At 36.5% G+C, this 23,438-nt stretch overlaps 1 protein-coding gene across 1 annotated transcript in view; it reads left to right on the forward strand.

The window, feature by feature from the left end:
• RPS6KA2 (ribosomal protein S6 kinase A2) overlaps positions 1 to 20,326 on the forward strand; it is a 114,437-nt gene extending 94,111 nt beyond the window's left edge. The window contains exons 15-21 of the mRNA XM_026705105.2: positions 2,222 to 2,311; positions 5,563 to 5,721; positions 6,333 to 6,494; positions 11,692 to 11,768; positions 13,014 to 13,131; positions 16,019 to 16,156; positions 18,465 to 20,326. Coding sequence (XP_026560890.1) covers positions 2,222 to 2,311; positions 5,563 to 5,721; positions 6,333 to 6,494; positions 11,692 to 11,768; positions 13,014 to 13,131; positions 16,019 to 16,156; positions 18,465 to 18,590 — 870 coding nt within the window. The 3' untranslated portion in view covers positions 18,591 to 20,326. The remainder of the gene's footprint in view (positions 1 to 2,221; positions 2,312 to 5,562; positions 5,722 to 6,332; positions 6,495 to 11,691; positions 11,769 to 13,013; positions 13,132 to 16,018; positions 16,157 to 18,464) is intronic.
• Positions 20,327 to 23,438: the final 3,112 nt, after the last annotated feature.

Here is a 23,438-nt window from a genome sequence, read left to right on the forward strand (position 1 = left end):
ACATTGAAGGACTTGCAAAACCATCATGGTTTTGTTTGGCCCAATGAAAAATGTTTAATTGAATGGATTAGGATACACATACAGTACTTTGAATGCTAACAACGATTCACTTGAATGTTAAATATCTGAATGCTTATCATTAATGGTAGAATGAATCAGGCATATCCTTTATACAGTAAGCCATGCTGCTTAAAATATTACCAGTTTATTTCTTCTTTTTCTCTAATATAATAAGTATAATTTTATGGATGATGCTACTGTCTGGTGAATGAATCACCAAAGTTGTTAATCAACCATAAAATTCAAGATAATTCAAAATCATAGAAACAACTACAGTCAGTAATCTCTCTCCTTCAAAACATCTTGAAATAGTAATTATAAATTCCTCTAAAATAATGCTAATCATTGTTTGGACACACTTCAAAAATAATGTGAAAGAAATGCTTCAGACTCATGCAAGCGCAAGCAAAGCATCTCTGCTAATTATTAAAGCATCCCATCTTCTACATGAATGAAAACTCATGTTGCTGTTTTGAGAAGTTTCCCCCAAAAGTAAGGCAATTCTTAAGCAGCTGCAATGTTTTTCAGCCTTGTACAGAGCCCTAAAAACTCAGTCTGGTTTATTGAATTGCGTTTATAAGGTCTAAAGCATGCATAGTTCTCCTGACTCCTCAGAGTGAATTATGTTTGTGGCACTTGCGAATGTGACATTTTGATCAGATGGAAAAAACAACAAAATTGTACAGTTCCCATTAGCAAAATGTTCCAACTATTTTTCCTTGGTATTGAAAAAAACCTTGATGATGAATTAATTAAAGATGGAATAATTCATAGAAATTTTAGATTATTTTGGTCCTGTCATTAAATGCATTTTGCTACAGAAGCAAATTGTGTCACAGTGAACAGGATCTGCGGTTACTATTTCAAAGATGCACCTGCCAACACTGAGTTAGACCCTAAGTGATAGGTCATCCACATCTCAAATATTTAAGATGGCTGGTATAACATTATAATTGAAACCCATGTCCCTTTTATAATGCATAGTGACAACAGAATTCTTTAATTGCACCCACCATCTTGCAGATTTTGACCCACACCTCCATGTCCATAACTCACATTATGTTCTCCCTACATAATTCACCTACTTTCTTCAGCTACAGCCATATAATCAAGCTTGCTGGCTTAACAGAAAAGTAAAATAGAGAGGAGGGTATGAAAATACAGAATTAGTGAAATTCTATTGACAAACAATTCTAAAGCAGAGGACAACAGTTTGAGCCCCAATGATTTCCTTTTCTGATACAAATACTGCATACTCTAGTGAGGCAAGAAACACATACAAACTATAGTAAAGAAGCATTTCCCTGGACATAGTTAGAATGTAATTTGGAGGTTCTCCTGGACTTGTGGGACTGGCTCAAAGGGAAGATGGTAGCCATGACCAGGGAGCCTTTGCACAAATATATCCTGTGCACCGATTGTGTCCATTGTCTGTCATTCATATCCTGGTCCCTTCCTGATTGGATTACTACAATCCACCCTACATGGAGCTGTCCTTGAAGGCCATTCAGAAGTTGCAACTAGTCCAGTAATGCATACATTTCTAGGCACCTGTAATTTGCCTATATCACACTACTGTTATGTATTATTTTTAAAGCCCTTGGGTTGTTTTCAATCCCGCCTCTCCCTGAGGGTATCTGCCTATCTCACCAGGCTAGATATGTGGGTGTGCTCTACATTCCTTCTCTTAAAAGTTATCTGATGAGACTTCGATTGGATTTTAGGACAAAAGTAGTGGTCTTTACGTTCTAATTTACATTCGAATTTAATCAATAAAATAGAATTAATAGAGTCTTGCATTTGATACTTCTCCCTTTTTTGTCACATTGTAAATTACAATTTGGAAGGACACATTGAGGCTGCGCTGATAACTGTTAGTGGCTCTGAAATGCAGGTGTGTCTACTTCTAGCTTCACCACTGACAATACAAAGCTGCCCTTTTGTTGTTATGAGTCCCCTGGCTTCTCTCCATTGTCGGAATCAGGAAATTGTTTCTTTTTCTGTCTCTGGTTGCTATTGTTAACAGTTTCCCATAATCTATTCATTAATATAGATTGCTGTTTAATTTTAGCATAGCATATCTATGCATAGCTTTTCTTTCAAATGCACAGATGAGGCTTCCTCTCTTTTTAATTTTCTCTGTTCTCCCTTTCTCCCTTAGATAATTGATAAGAGCAAAAGGGACCCTTCAGAAGAAATTGAGATTCTTCTGAGATATGGACAGCACCCAAACATCATTACACTCAAAGATGTGAGTAGTTGTTCAGGTCACACATTTCTTCTACATATCTCCTTGGGGGTAAGCTGATCTATAAGAAAAGTTGTTTAAGGAAACCTATATGATGTCCATTCCAACAATATTTTGGAAAATATGTGCTATATTATTGGGTTTAGAAAATGTATTAATAAATTTGCAATAACCTTTGTATTTGTTTAATTCCAATTATGCTGAATGCTGAAGTTGGATCAGAATGTAAAGAAGTAACTACAAAGACCTTGTTGATAAATTTTCTTATGTAGGTAGTAACTTTGTTTATGTATAATGCCCTTACATAAAGGTTTTCCATTTTACAAAATCTTAAGGATCACTCTAATAACAATCTATAAGCAAATGTTGCAAAAAAAAAAAAAATAGAAATTGCTATTCTTTTAGGGAGCTTCATGCTTTTTTAAAAAAGATATATTTTCCACCCAAGTAATGCAAATAAAATGGTATAATAAGTCTCTCCTCTTTCTAATTATTTTTGAAAGTATGAGCGTTGAATAAAAAAGTAATGTTTTCAGTGTTATAAGTTGCCTACAACAGATGGCCAAAGTTCTGCTACTGAAAGCCCTGATATTCATCTTTAACATCTATTGATTCGTTTGGAAATTATTGTGAGAACAGGTTGTGTTACTATTATTTCTCAAATGGAAGTCTGTAGTGAGTACTTATCAGTGTGCTTTAAGCAACACACTGATTGAAATTTCTGACTGCCAAGGAGTCCCTCTAGTTAAAATTGACCTTCGAATACAGGTTGTTTATGGTGATGATTGTGATGCATTGCTAGATCAAAAAAAGGTAAAAATATTGCACCAGAAGAGATATGACCTGAGATACCAACCAATGAGTTGAATCTGAGAAAAGTTGATGAACTGATTAAGGGCATTTGGGTCACCCAAAGAGAAGTTGAGGTCAAGCTTGACATATCTAAGGAAAGTTGATGATCTTCAGTATAGAAGATTTGTACAAAATGGTTTTTTCATATACTGACTGCAGAGATGAAAGCTTCAAATCTTAAACTTTACCACCAGTTGTCATGCTGTGAAATAGAAGTGGCCAATGAAACATGTGTTCATCATTACCAAGAAATGAAACATCAGTCAATGAAATATCATCCCGTAGCTTCACTGGGGAGTGGGAAATTAAACCCCAGGCTTTGGCAGAAAAATTTGTGGTACGGTTTTGGGATATACAGATGGTGTTGTTCAGAAGAATATCCTTGAACCTGATACCAGTATCAAATCAGTGCAATACACCACAACATTCAAAACTTTGAAACAGCAATGAAACAGAGTTTAGAATGACAAGAAAGAGATTTTATTGCAATATGACAATACTGTACCTCATGTCATGAGCCACCTGAGGGGCAACTGTGAAATTAGATTTCACTGTATCTATCCCTATCCACTGTGTAATCTGGACATGGCATCATCAGACTTCCACATTTCCCCCTAACTGAAGCAATATCGACAGGGACATTGTTGTAATCAAATGAAAATGTGGAAAGGACCTTCAGGACTTGGTTGAAGGGATAAAATATGGAGTTCTTTCATGACAGCTTCAAGAAGCTTGTGCATCATCAGCAGAGGTGTGCAGCAAACAGTGGTAATTAGGCGGAGAAGAAAATGCAGGTAACAGAACAGCTCATTTCAAGGATTATTTACTTGTTTCATTTATTAAATTATCCCTACTTCAAAGTTATGGAAGAGGAGACATAACTTTTCATTCAACTCTCATACAGTAAAATGAGCAGATATATATTCAGAGGTCTCCAAACTTAGCAACTTTAAGACTTGTGGACTTCAACTCCCAGAATTCTGGAAGTTGAAGTCCACAAGTCTTAAAGTTGCCAAGTTTGGGGACCCTGAGGTAAACAAACCACCTTGAGGATGACATCAAGTTCACATTTTCTATAGGGAGCATCACATCTTCAAGGCTGCCCTGCAATATGTAATTTTTCATGACCTCCCTATATTCATATGTCAGCAGCAAAAAGTAATGATTTCAATTCAATTTATTACAGTCATAGACCAGAGACCAGAACAAATAGAAATACTCAGTTAAAAATTCTAGAATAAAATAATAAATAACAGATAAAATATATGATAAAATTCAATCTGTCAATTATACATGGACTAGCTATACTAAAATTACAATCCATAAACTGTGTGGCCCATAGTCAGTTTATTACTAAAAGGGAAAGGAAGTAATGATTTGATACCTGTTTATTTAAGAACTAGGACCAGGCAGCTGGGTTGGGATGCACATCTACTTCAACTGATAATTCACAATCAGAAATATGCAGTCAGGAAATATTTAAATTAAACCAGGGCAGACATATTAGTGCCATCCAGTGATTGGGGCTTCAATTTCCATTATCCCCAAATGGTATGATCAACGATAAGAACTGACAGAGTCGTTCAAGCATCTGAAAAATACCAAGTTGCCTATTCCTGGTCACATTTAAGCTCAAGAATACAGCAAACCATTCACAAAAATAATAATTTGTTTTGGAATTTGTTTTATATTCCTTTCTATATCTTACATAATTCCATTTTACTTCTAGAATGATAAGCAAATGTTGTGAAAAAATGCTGGTCAATAAAACATTAATATTAATTAAAATGTAGGTAACTTAATGTAACCACCTACATTAAGAACTATGGACAATTGTTTTTCCATCAAGCAATGCCTGTTTGATTCCTGGGATTCAGGAATCAGGAAAGGAACAAGTGGGTTTGTTGGTTTCTTTGTAAAACTTCGTATTTGCCCAAAAAGATAACACAGGTGGTCCTCAACTTACAATCACAATTGAGCCCCAAATTTCTGTTGATAAGCAAGCAGCTGTTAAGTGGATTTTGCCTCTTTTTATTACCTTTCTTGCCACAGCTGTTAAATGAATCACTGCAATTGTTAAGTTAGTAACACCGTTGTTAAGTGGATCTGGCTTCCCCATTGACCACTTGATAGAAGGTTGCAAAAAGTGATTACATGATCCCAGGATGCTGCAACCATCATGATTATACATGCCAGTTGCCAAGCGTACAAATTTTGATCACATGACCAGGGGAATGTTGCAGTGGTAAACAGTGTGAAAAAGAACAGTGTGAAAAATGGCCTAAGTCACTTTTTTCAGTACCATTGTTACTTTGAACTAAATGAATGGTTGTAAGTCAAGGACTACCTGTATGAAGTTAAGATTTACAAGTACTTGATAAGTTTTCTGTACCCGTGTGTAGGTCTATGATGATGGAAAATTTGTATACCTTGTGATGGAACTGATGCGAGGAGGAGAACTCTTAGATCGAATCCTTCAACAGAAATGCTTCTCAGAACGAGAAGCTAGCGCTGTTCTCTGTACCATTGGCAAAACTGTGGACTATCTGCATTCCCAGGGTGTAAGTATACCAGTTTTTCTATATCCAAGCATCTTTCCAAAAATATTACTCCATGTCATTAAAATATTGAATAGGGGAAGGTATTATCATCTTCTCCACAGACATAAAATCCACAAAGAAAATGAACGTGGAGTGTGATTCACTGACTAGTGAAAAATGGAAGACTGTAAGATAGAATAGAATGGCATAGGATAGAAATATGATCTCTTATAATAAAGATCAAATGCCTGCAGCGCATCCTTCAAACAGAAGATTTAATTGTTATTATCTTTCTAGTTGCAGTATGAGCCAAATTACTGGCAAGTTACAGCTTCTCAATTATCAACTGCTCCCAATCAGATTTGCTGCATGTAATTTACTAGAAATGATTAATATTTCAGATGGATAGATATAAATATAAAATTCATTTAGTTCCTCTGGTTTATTCCTAAGATGTATCCTCTGTTGCTGTGTGGCAATGTCAATATTTATTAAGACATGGAATTAAATGTCCAGAAATCATTTCTGGAATTAACTAATAATTTTCAAAGAATTGCAGTTGTGGACAAATCATTTACTATTATAGTAATTTGGGTTAAGATAACGTGCAGTTGTTTCAACTTTATTTTCAGGTTGTTCATCGAGATCTAAAGCCTAGTAATATTTTGTACGTGGACGAATCAGGGAACCCAGAGTCTATCAGAATGTGTGATTTTGGATTTGCCAAACAACTGAGAGCGGAGAATGGTCTACTAATGACACCATGTTACACAGCCAATTTTGTAGCACCTGAGGTATGGAGATTTAAAAAGTCTACATAATGGTCACCATTTCCATAATGAGCAATATTCAGCAGTTGCCTTTGATATTTATACAACCACTTTTCTGGAGAGTGATTTAGATTTGGAAAAAGGTTGCAACACCTGACCAATTTTTCTGAGTTCAGGAGATAAGTGGGTTAAGGTTTGGCTACTACTTTGATGGGAAGCCACCAGGAAATATGAGGCCTGAATTGGAAAATTGAAAGAAAGAAAAAAATCCCAGAATAAGACAATAGGAAATACTTCCTTACTGTGGCAAAATAACTTCATGGACAGGTCCAGGAAATTACAAGGAATCAATCTCAACTTGAAGGAGTGTCAACTGTCCCACTGGGTTAGACAGCAAAAGAAACTCCTGGGACATTTTTTTTTACTTTACTGAAGATTCCATATGGGTACAGAAGTAGTAAAGCCAGTCCTAACTATTTCGTGTATAAACAGCATAGGACAACTTTCCCTCCCTCCCACTCCCCATACCTCCCATTGTCCATTGTCCACCAATCATTTGCACTCGCTTTGTTTGGGGAATGGTCTGTCTGCCTCAGATGTTCCCCAGCTGGTGACCTTGGGGTGTTGAGTCTGTCTCAGGCTTCCAGCCGGCACACTTGCATTCCAAATTTCCCTCCCAACCCCACTTTATATTCCAGTGCCTTCCCTAACCCTCCCGTTACTCTTATCTGGTTGCAAGTGGGTCTGCTTAGCGAGTCAACCATGACAAGATTTAACTTTTTTAAAAATCACATTGTTCTAGTAGTTGAAAATCCCTACAAAGGAAAAACAACACTCTAAAAACAAAACACAAAGAGGGAATACATCACTTTAATCCCTCATATGGGATAATTTTTAGTTTGTTCAGTTCAGTCTCATTCATTCTGCCATAGTTTCAAAGGACGGAAACAGCAACTTCTCATTACCGAATTGGAGATCACCTTCATGCAAATTACTGTTATCAAAGCTCAGATTATTTTTCAGAACCAGATTTGCATATAACCTTTTTCCTTTTTGAGAATGTAGTTGAAGGGAAACAGCAGAGTAGTTCCAGATGTTCTTGAATTACGTATTTATTATTGATCCTTTTTTGAGTGTCTTCAGAATGTACTTAGAATGCTGAAGATATTCATATACCAGGTGAACTATTTCTAGCTAGAGGTGGTCATTTCTTTGCTGGTCCTAAATGGGCATCTTTGTGGATTTTGGTGCTACGGTTCATACCATTATTTATGGCCATGTTATCTTTATGGTTTTATTTTTTAATTACAGGATGGCATGTGGAGAGATATGTTCAGTGTCATGTGACTGATATACGATAGTTCTCTCCGTAATGGAACTGCCCACCTTGCACATAAGCCATGCCAGTCATAAAATGGGACTCTCACATGGCTAACCTAATTTTACAATCTTTTTTGCAGCAGTCGTTAAGAGAACCAATGCTTTGCTATGGGTTGGTTTTGCTGAAAAACAGAAGTAACTGCTGTTTTTAGCAAAAGTGTCATAAAACATGGCCATGTGATTCCAGGTTGCAGCAAACTGATATGATTGAAAATCAATTGCCAAGTGCCCAGCATGCATTTATGTGACTGGGCGAGGGGGGTCAGCCATCAGAACTTCAGAACCAGGTTGCAAGTATCAAAGAAGGTCCACTGTAACTTTGAACAGTTGCTAAGCAACTGGCTGTAAATTGAGGGCTAACAGTATTCCATTTGTACCTAGTAAACATGTCTTCATAATCCAATATAAATGTTCATAGATTATCTGACTGAATAAAATTTCAGGGGAGAAAGCAATTAGGAAAACTGTTTCCTTTCTCTCATCCTTTGAAAACATAAACTTTACACCTCATTTGCTGTTAATTCTTAATGTTATTTTAATTAATCTCCAAATTCTTTTCAGTATATTGAAAAAATATTCAATATATTGTTTTGCCATATTAACTTTCTCAGTTATACAAGTTATTTAAAAGGCAGCTGAAATTGCATGCTTGTTTCCATACCATGTTTTTAAATGTTTTGTTTTGAACCTTTAATTATAATGGGTGATAGTTATACCAGTTACATATTTAATAGCAATGAGAAAACAGAACATTATAAATGGTTAAAGATATCTAGAGAAGAACTGACCTGCCATCTAGTGGAAGCACCTTGGCAGATAATAAAAAACAGTCTTGTATTTCATAAGCTCTGATCATTATCAGCAGGTAAATGTAATCACATAATAGCTTTTATTTTCTCCAATTGTTGCTGAGGTCTGGGTGAAAATCATTTGTTCTCTTCAGCAACAAGCTATATTTTATGTACAAAATCTCATTAAATAGCTCTGAAAGGTACTAGATTAAAACTAACATAGAGAAATAATCTTCATAGAAGCCCAAAACTTGTTATTGTCTTAATAATTTTTAAAATATAATTGAGTATTCCTATCCCATGTGCTAATTTTAAAGAGTAACAAGTGGGATTTTGCATACCTTTAGCACTTCCGAAAAGTGTAAATGGATTTCTAATCAAAAAGCTAAAAGAAGCAGCAGTGAACAAAATCTGAGAAGTGCAGTTCAATTTTATGCCAGACAGGAAATCTGCAGACTAGACTTCTCCAGATAATCTCTGAAAAACGTGTAAATTTGAGGGGAAAAGTTATATTGCCTAAGTTTTGGATTTAGGGAATGGAATGTTCTACTGAATAACTTTGAATTACTGAATGTTTTACACATTAATGAAGTTGAAATTGGTAGCTGGATATAGTATATGATAGAAATAAAGTTTGGACAAATGGAATGTATAGCATAAGGTTTAACCCTGAATAGGGAACGAGAATGAATGATTTCTCCTCATCTTAATGCATTTAAGAGTTGGATTAATAAGTTAAATGTCAGGATTCCGGCAGTTACTCCAATTAAATCATGAGCCTCGAGCCACACTCCCAAAACTAAAAAGGATTTATTAGAAGTTAACATTCTGGCATTAGCCTGGGCATAGCCAACTCTGAGATATGTAATTCACTGTCACCCTTGATCCTGTTTCCTACCCCACCCCTCTGGGTGTATCACCCAACGAAATATGTCCATAGCCAAGAGTCATCAATCCTGCTTTCCAATTAGATTTTTGCGCAGAAGCTTTAGTCATCTAATCAGTCTCTGAAGAAAATATGAATAGAATGTACTTTCGATTCCACACTGCTGCCTGCTCTTTGAACCTCCCCCACTTTCTTTTGACAACTATAAAACGTGTATGCAAAACGTTTTATGAGTTGACATTAAAAATATGTGTGCAAAGTTAAAAGTGTGTTCTGTTGGTCAAGGATGTGAATGTAGATGTACACAGATGACGCCATATTATTTGTTGAGAACCTGAATTATTTGCAGCTGAATTTTAGATTGCCTAAGCAAACAAATACAAACAAAACAAATACAAAGCCTGAAGATTTGTGTATCAAAGATTAAGAAAGCTGTATCTGAACAGACAAAATAGTAATTGCAAGTTACTGTATATACTATATAAATGATGAAACATTAGAGCAAGTAGATGAATATTTGTGCATATGGCAGAATATTTATTAAAGATATGGAAATGGATGGAGGAATTTTAAGACAAGAAAATTGAGTAGATAGCTAGTGCTTGCATGTGGCCTGGAGAATAAAGCTGAAAGCAACAAAAACGGCTGTATATAAGAACACGTTTTCACCCTATTTGTTATGTAGAGATGAGACTTTGCTATGTCAGAAGTATTAAAATAATTGGATGCAGTAGGAATAGATTAATTAAAAAGTTATTTGTAGTAAAACAGGAAGTGATAGCTTCAAGAATAAAAGAACACTAAATGGATATACAGTATCTGGAATGCAGAAATGAAAGTTTATTGCAGTGTTCATTCACAAAATGGATAAGGATCTAATTGCAGAATAATTATATGAAAGAAGAGTGAATAAGTCAAGAGGAAAAGGAAGAATGTTATGGTTGGATAGAATCATAAAGCAGGAAGAGATATCCGAGGTCTTCGAGTACAGGGCTCTCTAACCTTGGCAAAGCTGGCTGGAGAATTCTGAGAATTGAAGTCCTCTAGACTTAAAGTTGCCAAGGTTGGAGAGCCCTGTTCTAGTACAACCTCCTGCTCAAGGAAGGAGCCTTATATCCCAGTCAAATGGTTGTCCAGTCTATGTTTGAAAACCTCCAATAATGAGATTCTCAAAAAGAGATAAATGAGATATTTAAAGAAGGTGAAGTGAAGGCACACATGATTTATTAGAATAGGAAGGTCCAAAGACATACAGTGTAAACTAGTTTTACCTATTTCATTTTTTACCCTTAAATTTCTTTGTTTTGCTATTTCTTACCTTTTTTTGCAATCGGCATTATGTTGTTTACTCTGAATGGAATGGCAAGATGGACAACCTGCTGTTTGAGTTAAAATAAGAAGATGATCTAGGAAGTTGCCAGACACACCCTAAACTAAGAAACAAGGATGTTTCAATGTAAATAGTACTTCCTATGCAAGGGTTGTAAGAGACAAAAATGGGAGGTGTTTTCCCCAGTTTCAGGTTTAGAACACACAGACACACACGAATGCATATCAGGATACTGTACTTTAATGAAATATCCTGGGCAAACTGATCAATTAGTAGGTGAATGGCAATCAGTGAAATATACTTTGATCCTTTTGCTTGCTTCCTTGCGTTATTACATTGCCTAGCTCCATATGACTTCTGGCATTTAACATAAAACAAAAATAACAACACTACAATTAATACAAAGTGTCATCCACCTGATCAGTCATAATTAATAAGTCCCACTCAAGCAAATTAGTATTGCCACTATGTATTAAGCTAATAGTCAATATATAAGATGAACTCCAATGGCAAATTTCTCCTAAGCACTGAAACTATTTCAGAGAAGGTGTGCCTCTGAGTCCATATCCCCCCCAAATTTTTGTAGCGAAGAAACACCCACCATCTTCCTTCTGCATTCTCACATGGACTATGTAGATTCCATTTGGAGGAGTTGGTCCCTAAACCACCCTGGAACCAAGCCATGAACAACTTCAAAGGTTAAAAGTAGAACTTTGAGCTGGACCCAGGACCTATTGGCATGAGGGAACATATGCCTAAATGTGAAGCAAGCAACAGTTAAATCTTCAGCAACTCTCAAAAGTAGTAAAATATACTTGTGTTTCCTTTATGCAGGTCCTGAAACGGCAGGGTTATGATGCAGCCTGTGATATCTGGAGTTTGGGCATTTTGCTGTATACCATGTTAGCAGGGTAAGTGCAAAAATTTCTTAATATCTGTATCCTGGTCAATCTTTGAAGCCAATGAACAGCAATATAAAGACAGAAACACAATCTAGACATTATAGCAAACACCACTTAAATTACTAAGATAAAGGTTCCCCTTGCACATACATGCTAGTCATACATTTCCAGCTCTAGGGAGTAGTGCTCTTCTCCGTTACAAAGCCAAAGAGCCAGCGCTGTTTGAAGACATCTCCATGGTCATGTGGCTGGCATGACTAAATGTCGAAGGCACACAGAATGCTGTTACCTTCCCACCAAAATGGTCCCTATTTTTCTATTTGCATTTTTACATGCTTTCAAATTGCTAGCAGAAGTTGTGACAAGTAACAGGAGCTCATTCCATTACATGGTGCTAGGGATTCGAACCACCAAACTGTCGACCTTTCTGATAGACAAGCTCAGCGTCTTAGCCACTGAGCCATAGTTGGGTACTAAAGATTCATGACTGAAATGGTCAGGTTAATTAAAGGCAAGTTACGGCATACTATTTGCAGTTGTTTATTCCAGTTGATGTCTATCTTGAAATGACTATGTTTTGAAATTAAATAAAGTAAATACTGTATATTTATCAAAATATGTAGATTTTTAGAGAAGATGTATACTTTGTTTGATGACCATCACATTTTGTTATATTAGCATTATAAAATCTTTCATAGTAAAAAGTTTTATAATACTGGCTCTTAAGTGTTGTTTTGTATCACAAAAGAAAAGGGAACTGTATCTTATAGGAATTGTATCCAATCCTGCCCACATTTTTTTAGGACTTCAAGTTTTGGCTTTTAGATATATTTAGATATATTAGATATATTTCATTCTGCTTCTTAGAATAATTTTTAAAAAGCTAAAATCTAGGACAAATTTACCTTATAAACACAATATGTCTATTTTTGTTGATACTGTAGTATAGAAGATTTAAAAACTTGATTTAAAATGAAAAAAGAGAAGAAAAATGCCTGAACCAGAATTTTTAAAAGGGATTCCAAAAAGAAGCATGCTAGCTTCTGTCAGAGCTACAAGAATAGTGGAGGCTGTGCTGTTTTTCTCTCCAAAGGGTGCTACTCCGAAGAAGGTGCTGGCCAGCTGAGAGATTAGGAATTGGAGGTCTACACACATAAAGAGCACAACATTGAGGGAGGCTCTTTGTATGCAAACCAGATATATTATGCTTTGATAATGCTACAGCGGTTTCACATATTATTTATTGCTTAAAAGGTTCACCCCTTTTGCAAATGGGCCAGATGATACTCCAGAGGAAATTCTGGCTAGAATTGGCAGCGGAAAATATGCTCTAGCAGGAGGGAACTGGGATTCCATATCTGATGCTGCAAAGGTAAAATAATGCATCATAATATGGTGCTTGTGATTGTTATCCATTTGTTTTGCTTGTGTTGCTCATGATTGGCCTCCATTTATTTTAAATGAATGCAGATAAAATGAACAACAATATATTACAGCAGTTTCTTTAAAAACCCAATAGCAACTATATAAATAAGCATAATTACATCTTGTAAGTGGGAATGCCTCAATAAGGACTATCGTGTTTGCAGTTTTTCTGATTGTCCATAACAATAGAACAATTAACTGAAATTATTAAGGATTAATCCCAACACTGAATATGCATTACATCTAAAATGCCTGGTTGATCTCATGTATTGCACAGATGCCATATTTTGTAGCATTATTACAATAGTTTGGAAACAATCACCGGACAGCAATGTGTGACTTAAGTTTTCTTTAAATTAGAACTAAATGAATGATTTGATTATATTTATCTTCATTTAAATATCTTAACAGCCTTTTGGGTTTCTAAACTTCAGTGCAGTTCAGAATTAGTACAGACAAAGAAAAAAGCAGAAGGAGCTGTTTCATTTTTTTTTCCACTTTGGCAAATGTAAACACTAACCCACTGTATCAGGTCAAAGTCTGATTTATCAAGCAGCTTGTTTTCAGCAATGAATGGTCAGATGCTGTTGTGAATCTACATGAAGTTCATTATCCTACATTTTGGATGTTTGAGGAGTTTGATATAGTTGCAGATTTTGACACACATTCCCCCAAGTTGCATGTCCCAAGGAAGTATATTGTATACATCAAACTTCATAAGTCTTATATAGGTGTATTCAAAGTAATTCTCAGTGAATTCAATGAGTTTTGTTTTCACATTAATGGGTATAGGATTACCAGCTGATTAGTGATCTACCAGTTGCCACAGTATTGAATATTGTAACACAATTCTTGACTCATTTTTTCTAAGTCTTAAAAGTAATTTGAAAACATGCTTTTAGAGAGAAATTGTAACTATCAGTACAGCTAGTCTTCATTTAATGACCACAATTGGAACCAGCAACTTGGTCATTAAGTGATTACTAAGTAAAAAAAATATTAAAGTAAAAAAAAATGTGCTTACAATTTTATTTTAGTTTTTCTTTGCGTTACAAAATTAATAGAATATGGCTCCAAATAGCAGAGTAAGATCAAATGGTGAGGAAGATTTCTGGAATTTGACTTATGAGAAAGGTGGTTAAAAAGGAGAATCTTATAATCCCTTTTCCCCAATTCGCACACCCTTTGGAATGCTGACCCCAGGGCTAGGATAATTAGCAAGAAGAGAATTATTGTTTGCTACGTTCATTGAAGAGAAAGGGATTACAAAAGAAGAAACAGGCCAACAATGGGGAATAAACATCAAAAGCAATGCACTACTTTAACTGTTTTCCTAGCATACTCTTTACTGCAACCGCTTAGAAGACAAAAACTTTTCACTGTGAAATTGATTAGGGTCTTGTCCCTGTCAGCCAACAGCACCAATGAACTGGGGGATTCTAATCAATTAAGATCATAGAGTTAAGCTTGTTAACTTGTAGTTAGCACTTTTAAGGGACATGTTGCACCATAGAGAAAAGCAGCTTAGGAAAAGATACTATAGCTTATCTGAGCAAGGGGTGGGGGGGTGGGGGAACAAGTCAGAGACAGGGCAATGCATACTAACTGTAATGGCAAAACCAGAGAAAACTCAGGACATAAATGCAGACATAAGTCACAAAATTACTTTTTAATTACTGTTGTAACTACGAACAGTCTCACTCCAAGGCAGCTGCTAAATGAGGACCTATAATATATTTCAATTCAAATTAGAGTTATGGATGGGCAAGGTCATATGCGATACATATCACTAATAAAGTGAGCTTCTCCAATTTTCTTCCTCCCTTCCTTCTATGTTGATTTCTGGCGATTGTCTGTACAATCTGCAGTTAGCTCGACAAAATTTCAGACATGGTTAGTCATTGTCTCGCTCTTAGTGCTATGAGAGAGTGACTAGGCCAAAGTCATCCAGCTATTTTATATCTAAGTTAGGATTAAACTAATCATTTCTTAAGTGATGGCTAACCTTTTCGGCATCGAATGCCCAAAGCACGTGTGCACACATCCTCAAAATGCAATATGTGTGCATCCCCCGCACATGTGTGCACATCCCTGCACATATATATGTACCCCACACATGCATGCGTGTCCCAAACATGCACCCTGCCCCCATGGATGTGAGCATGTCCCCTACATATGCACCATCCCTGTACATGCATGTACATCCCCATACATGCATGGCATTCCCTGCATGCACCTGCCTCCTGCGCATGCGTGGCAGAGACCCAAAGACTCTGGCCAGCAGGAGGCATGTGCATGCGTTTGCAGCGGAGCTGAGCTGTGGCAACAGCTCATGTGCTCAGAGTGGGCTCTGCATGCCACCTGTGCCATAGGTTCGCCATCACGGAACTACACCAAACTGTCTCCCTATCTCAATAAATAGATCCTATTTATTATTAAAGTAGCAGAAAATACATCGAGAGGTTAATTCTTTTGTAGGCAAGGCAAAACTCGTGTCAGATCAATAACGTTGCAACCCAAGCCACATGAATAATCTTTAGCTTCATCTTCCAAGAAATCAGAATTAAAGCTCTTTTTTTCTTATGAATACAGTTTTAATATAATATCCTAATAGGAACATTTTGAGGCTCTGAAGTGTTTGTTTTTCTCTTTCCTCCTAACATCAGAAGAATTTAATTACCTTAAAAAGATGTAGAGTGATTGTTATGGGCTGACTTAAGCGATTTTCCGTTCCTAACATCCATACCTGAAATCATAATCATAATTATCCAGAGTGCTTATTATTTTTAGTGAAATAACATTAATTTAATCTTCCCTCTCTATATTTTTTTCAGGATATTGTGTCAAAAATGCTTCATGTAGATCCCCATCAGCGCTTAACTGCAGCCCAAGTTATAAGGCATCCATGGATAGTAAACAAGGAGTATCTCTCCCAGAATCAACTCAGCAGACAAGATGTTCACCTTGTAAAGGTATGTCTAAATCAGAGGTGGTATTCAGCAGGTTCCGACCAGTTCTGGAGAACTGGTAGCGGAAATTTTGAGTAGTTTGAAGAACTGGTAGAAGAAATTTTGAGCAGTTTGGAATACCACTTCTGACTGGCCCTGCTCCCATCTATTCTCTGCCTCCTGATTGGTTGGGTCTTCTTTTGTTGCCCTGCACAGGAGAATGGAGCTGGAAAGCAGGTTAGTGGGGTGGGGAGAGACTGGGGATTTTACAGTATCTTTCCCCTGCCATGCCCACCAAGCCACGCCCACAGAACCGATAGTAAAAAAAAAATTGAATCCCACCACTGGTCTAAATGCTGCCCCTTTTGATTCCTAGACATAGAAAGTTTGGCGATGGTTTCCTAAGATGCCTAATAATTAACCTGATTTTACATACAATCAGAACCAGCAACATTATTTCATTTTGCCCTAGAATTTTTAATTCTCTCCTGCCCCCCCCAAAAAAAAATCTCAATTTTTTTTTTAATAAATAACCTAATTCTTACAAGGTCACTTATATTCATGCAATCTTATGAGGAAATGTCAATATCTGTCAGGATGGGCTTAGTGTAAAGTTGACGTGAACTGCCAAAATCTGCTAATCTCAGAAATCATTTTTTGAGGAAGAAGGAACACAGTAATCATGCAACGATGCTCAGATTCTAAAAAGTTGCAGATCTCTGTCATGAATTATTTGTCAGTTAGGATAATGAACTGGTAGGAAGAGGGGCACAGTGGCCTAGTGCTTAAGATGCTGGGTATGTTGAGCAGACGTTTGGCAGTTTGAGACCCAGGCATCGTGATGGGGTTTGCTCCCATTCCTGCCCCAGGTCCTGCCAACCTAGCCGTTTCAAAACATTCAAATGCAAGTAGATAAAGAGGTACACTTTGATGGGAAGGTGACAGCACTCCATCTGCCTCGGTATATAGTCATGCTGGCCATATGACCACAGAAACTTCTTCAGACAGCACTGGCGCCTTTGGTAGGAAATGAAGGTAAGCACTGCCCATTTTGCTTAGCGTGGGCCAAGTAGTTTAAGGACCAGCTTGAAAGCTCTAGTTGAGAGGGAGAATATTTTCTTCTCACAAACTAAAATAACCCATCAGCCAAACAATATCTGGGAGGTGTATCTTTCTTATTGATTGATTGATTGATTTGATTTGTCAATTGCTTACAAGATGATAGGTATAAGAATAAACATGAGTATGAATACCGGAAATAGGTACGAATAAATGGAGACAATAGGATAGGGATGAGAGGCACAATTGTGCACTTATTCACGCCCCTTACAGACCTCTTAGGAATGGAGTGAGGTCAATAGTGGATAGTTAAAGTTAAAGGAGTGGGTGTTGGAGGATGTAACAAGAGTCAGGTAGTGCATTCCAGGCATTGACCACGCTGTTGCTGAAGTTGTACTTTCTGCAATCAAGTTTGGAACAATTTACGTTGAGTTTGTAAAGGGGAATAACCTCTAGTTGCTAGGTTGCCTGTGAGACCTATCTTCTCTCACTTAAATGGACTATCTATGAAAGTCATCCTCTTTTTGTCTGGAGACATGGCTTCCTTGCCCATTGTTGTCTTGATTAAGGCATGTAATTGTCTGGATGGTTTTAGGCACAACTTTTTAGGATAGTGTTAGTGTTTGGAGCTTTAGGTCAGATGCATGCTGAAGGTATGCAGGTGATAAGAACCTGCAGGCCCAATCCAGAGAGCCCTCCTAGTCTCACCCATTACAAAGGCTTGAAGCCATTCTCCTTTCATCCATCAATGGCAGACATGTATGTGATCAATTAACTTGAAGGATTCCCAGATGGCTCAGTGGAATTGGTTATGAAGTCACTAGGAGGCTGGCAGATCCATCCTTTTTGAACCTGATGCATCATAATAGTGGTAACCAGTAAAGCTACTGGCAAGCTATTTTGCATCCTCTGGTATAAATTGTTGCATTTCTTGCTTGCAACTCCTTTGCCTCTTGCCTAACACTGTCAAAAGTATTGTGTCAAAAGATATCTATGTACATTGTATATAAAATTACATTTTTCTGGTAAAATAGGAAAGGTAAAATGTAATCTGCTGGCCAATTCCAATTCCAATATATTAATATTCCAATATATTAGTTTTGACAAATATCTGACAAATATCAGATTCAGTTTTGAAAAGATGCTTTGGATTGCAGGAGCATGAATGTAGCACATCTGCGCCTCTTTAAAGCAGCCATGCCTTTTCCTAGGAAGAGGGAAAATGTGATTTTTCTGAAATACTGCATAATCTCCCTCTTTTTTAATTTTGCAGGGTGCCATGGCAGCCACCTACTTTGCTTTAAACCAAACGCCTCAAGCACCAAGGCTGGAACCGGTATTGTCCTCCAACCTGGCCCAGCGAAGGGGGATGAAAAGATTGACCTCAACGAGGTTATAATGGTCCCAAAATGGCCTGCTTAAATAAAAAGAAAACATTTGCCCAATATATTGATCAGAGAGGCTGATCTATATTGTTAATGTTGCAGGACTCCTGGCACATACATTGTTTTAATCAGCAAAACTTCAGTTTAAGGCAAAGTTGTTCTTTGCTTTCAGATATTTTTGGGTTCTGTTTTTTTACATTTACCAACAAGATGGCAAATACTCAGAAACATGCCATATTTTTCAACTGCTGTATTGCTTATTATTTAAGTACTGTATCAATTGCTGATATTGTGTTCTCTCCCCTCGTCCTTTAATCCAAATGCTTTTTTTGGAATTATAGATGCTCTGTAAGACCACTTTTTGTAACAGATTCGATTTTACATATCAGCTCTACCAGCATCTATGTTTGGTGTATTGTCACCACTGTCATTAGCTGTCTCCAAAGAGTTGAAGATGTAATGATGTGTGAGACCATGAAAACAGCGTCCTATGAGGAATGAAGAGGGGGTGGGGGAAGAGCTGAAAACATACCTGTGTTATTAAAGGAAAATAACTATGTTATGAGTTTGGACCAGATGAAAGTATAGAAAGGAGATTAGAGTTGTGCTCATTGACAAAACAATCTTGAAGGGTCCTATCTGATAAGGCCTCCTTTTTTGATCAAAAATGCACAATCTCATCTTGGAAAAGGGGATATTTTTTAATGGAAGGTGACTCTGTAGTTGGTTGCACTGAAACACTGAAATACATATAGACTCGTCTGGAAGTTTGAGGGGGAACTGGAAGGTAGGACTTCAATCCTATTCTTCCACTGACACATTCATAACTACCTGAATGAATACAAGCACTGTGTTTCATAAGCTGTTACAGAGTTTCCTATTATATCAACTTGAGATAGTGATCTTTTGTTTACTGGTTTAATGTTAAAATGATAGCTTATTGTCACAGCCCGTTAAAACCATGTACTGCCCAAGAGAAAAAAAATTTGCAGAAGAGTTCAGCAAGCAAAGTTTGTATTATTTCTTGCATCACAGGGAGCAAGCATGTATACAATTTCCTTAAAAGTCTTGAAAGATGATTGAAAAAATTGGTACATTTTATAAATCACTGATGCTTCATAACCATCATTAACTCAGATTATCTCCATTGGCTGTAACCAAGTGCAGATTTAAGCATGCTCAATAGTACAATCCTATACTTTATTTGGAAGTAAGTTTCATAATGTGACTTTTTTCAAGTATGTTAGTATAGGATTGTACCCTAAACCTTTGGAATCTGTGGCCTTTGGAGCATTCAGTTCTGAACTGTATTCTAAAGATTGTATAAGCACTTTACTTGTCTTTTATTTTCAGAATGGATTTTTCCACCTGCTGAAAGTATGCAGGAGAAACTGCATCATTTTTCATTTATTCTTGGGGAGAAACTGTGAAATTCAGGGTATTACATCCTACAGATATTTTGTTGTTGTTGAGGAGTAACACCATTTTAGGTGCTAAGCACAGTTTGAGAGATTTGTATTAATTGAGCCTGCATACACAAAAGAGCAAGAAACTGCATTAGCTACTGTAGTGTGCTTCTTGGTGTTTGTTTCTGTGTTCAGCAAAATGTTATATTTATTTTATTTTGCCCTTCATTTTTAAATTATATTTTAATGTACATGTTGATGTGCTGTGCACACAGGACTGCAGCAGAGCAGCTGTTCTTCAAGTTTGACTTTTCAAATAAAATAGTGCTGGGAAACACCATAAAGTGAGTGAGATGTCTTAAATATAGGGCGGGTGGAAATACCAGACTGTTTCAAGTATTAGAAATTCTGAATGTGTGGTCCTGCTTATCTGTTGGTAACAGAATGTTCAAAGGCCTTTTCACCTTTCAGAGCCTATAACAGAATCCTTCTCAATTTAGGATCCTTTTATAAGTAGCAAAAATGGATTTGTCTGCTTTAGATATCTGCTGACAACAGAAAGGTACAAAGAAGCACAGTATTCAAACCAAGTTTGACTGTGGTTTTTAATCATAGATGCTTCAAGGGGTATCCTCTATAATTGAGATACTCGTAAGCTGATTTGAATCTATGAAATAAGTTGGAATACAAATAATATGAATCAGAATGCATATATTTAGAAATTAGTCAAGAAGCATGTCATCTTTTCATGGAATTGTGGTACATGTGTATATTATTCCCATAGAATACATCATAAAGATATGCAAAGCATTCAAAAAAGATATTTCACAATGCACAATAGGATAAATTATGGGGCACCTTGAAGAGTAAAGCAATTGTATCTGTTGTAGCACCTGATCCACAGGGACTGGGGCAGGGGGAGCATTTTTCTGGTAAAGCACCTGTACTTGTAGGCATCCTTTCCTATAATGATGACACCAAAGTGATGAAACTTGTTGAGATGTCATGGTCTTCTTTTTTATACTTGCACTGCAATGTTGCACACAAGTATATAAGGGGGATGTGAATATAAGGGGGATGTGAATGAGAAATGATAAACAGCAACGCAGTGGCATGAATTTTATATGTTTGATATCACTCTCATTTATGAAAGGAGAGAATATGCAGTGTAACAATGCTGCTTTCATCATTTTGATGAAAGCACTGGGACCCATGGACACCTCTGACTAACTATTGAATAAAAAAAGAAAAATGCCCACTAGTTTTTGGTAACTAAAGATATTTTTAAAAGATATTTGAAGAGTTGTGTCAAGATGTGTAGTTATGGTTTAACAACATTCTGAAAATATAGAAATGCAATGCCAGGAGTAACCTAGCTAAAATATCTACAGATAAATTTGCAAGAAAGTGAAGATATGAAGGAGCAATATGATAACTAGTAGATACTGCGATGTTAATTCCAAATTACTACAACAAACTTGAATTTTGTGTATCTCTTTGGATCATCAAAACAATCCATCTGTCATCACTAAGAGTCAACAATCACTTGGAGGCGTATAATCAATCTCTTTGAAAACCAGCTCCGAAGAAGCTACATCTCATACATAAGTAAATGGTAAATTTGTGTGACTTCAAGCTGAAAAAACAGCAGTCAAATATATGGAGAGGCTGTAACAGAGCTTGAAAATCTTTCAATGAGGTAATTTTACTCAAGCATTTTTATTTGACTGCACTAGAAAGAAGCAATCACTGGAAACTCATTTTTTAAGAGATCATGTGATCACAAGACATTGCAACTATGATAAATGTAAGCCAGTTGCCAAGTGTCTGAATTGTGATTATGTGACTATAATGGTTGTAACTTCAAGGGTAGGTCATAAATGACTTTTTCAGCACTGTCATAACTTTGAACTCTCATTAAATGAAGGGATATAAATCGAGGGTTATTTGTAAGCTGGGAAAAGCTATATTCTATGAATAAATCCAGAATAAAAAGGGACATATCCATATATATAAATTAGCTCTTAAAAATGGCAAATCACATGTGCTCATGGCTGAGTTTCCCATGTGCTGTATGTGTTGATCAAACTATAGTGCCTGGGTTCATATCTAATACTAAAATAGAAAGCATAATTTATAAACTACTATGTCTAAGGTCACCAAGTAGGCTGTGCCAAAATCAGTCATATTAGGACTTGGAAGTAATGATCCCAGCCTTACTGTCACATCAACCGAAATGTTCTGTTTTGGTGAGCACATTAGGTAAAAGTTTACATCTCAAAGTCACAGTCCAAATTCCATTCAAATCTGTACACAGCATCAGTGCCAATGATTTCAACAGAGCAGGACAGTCATTCTTACATATCATTTTACATTGAAACTATAGAGCTTAATCGTATTGCCTTTCAGCAGCAGTATGCTATTGCAATAATGAACATTGCTAAGCCAGAAAAACTTGCTTTATAGACTGTATATCTTGCCTATCTTAACATGAAGTAAAAACCTGTTTTTACTTGTGGCTGGAACCAGGACTCGTCTTCAGGCACTTCTTCTTGTGTGTTTGAAAGCTCAGGCAAGGACAAGAATTCCTTATTTCTTTCCATTTCATTGTTATCAGTTGTTACGTGAACTAATTTCTGCAGAGTTTAAGACACATCCAACCAATAAACCATTGCCATGGTACAGTGTGTATGTGTGTTTGAATGTGTGTCCAGTGAGTAAAGTATAAAAGGGAAACATCTTAGAGTGCCCTTGCCCACTTGAGATTACCTCCCCTCCAAATATTGCATGTATTACTGAAGTGATTATATTATATAAACTCCTTCACTGCAGTTCTGTGTCAGGAAAAGAATATCCTTAAAAGTGTGGTTCCCGGTTGCTGAAAAATTTTCCACCATACCAAGCATTTCAAACAATAATGCAGTTGTTAATAATGTTAATGTTTCTTTTTGTATTTTACTTGCTATTAACTACTTTATCCAAATACAGCAAATAGAAAGGTGAAACATAAAATGAATAAATGAACCCCAAACACATGGCTAGGATGTTGATGAACACTTTCTACATGTTTATGGGTTATATTCTTAAAGATGTGCATAACGTGTACGGGCATAAATCTAATAATAATAGAAAGATTTGCCTATGATTCACACACCTTCTTAAAAGATCAGCAGTTCTGACTCCATAGTGAACAACCATCACTTTCCCTTTGATCCCAGTTCTTTTGGAAAGTGTTTAGCTTTCAGACTGATTTCCCAAGCTAGTTACAGTTTAATTTTTTGTTGTTGTTACATATTGATTTAGATTGGCTTTTTAGTGTGCGAGTCAAAGGAACTGAATCAAAATTCTGTTAAAGGGCAAACTACGTCAGATATCCGACTTGTATCATTATTGTAGGACATGAATGAGGCCCAAAGATAAGAGAACTCCACTGCTATTACCCTCTCTTTAAAAAAA

Source organism: Pseudonaja textilis, chromosome 1, assembly GCF_049901715.1.
Source record: "Pseudonaja textilis isolate UNSWEBS1 chromosome 1, rPseTex1.2, whole genome shotgun sequence".
Classification (NCBI taxonomy): Eukaryota; Metazoa; Chordata; class Lepidosauria; order Squamata; family Elapidae; genus Pseudonaja; species Pseudonaja textilis.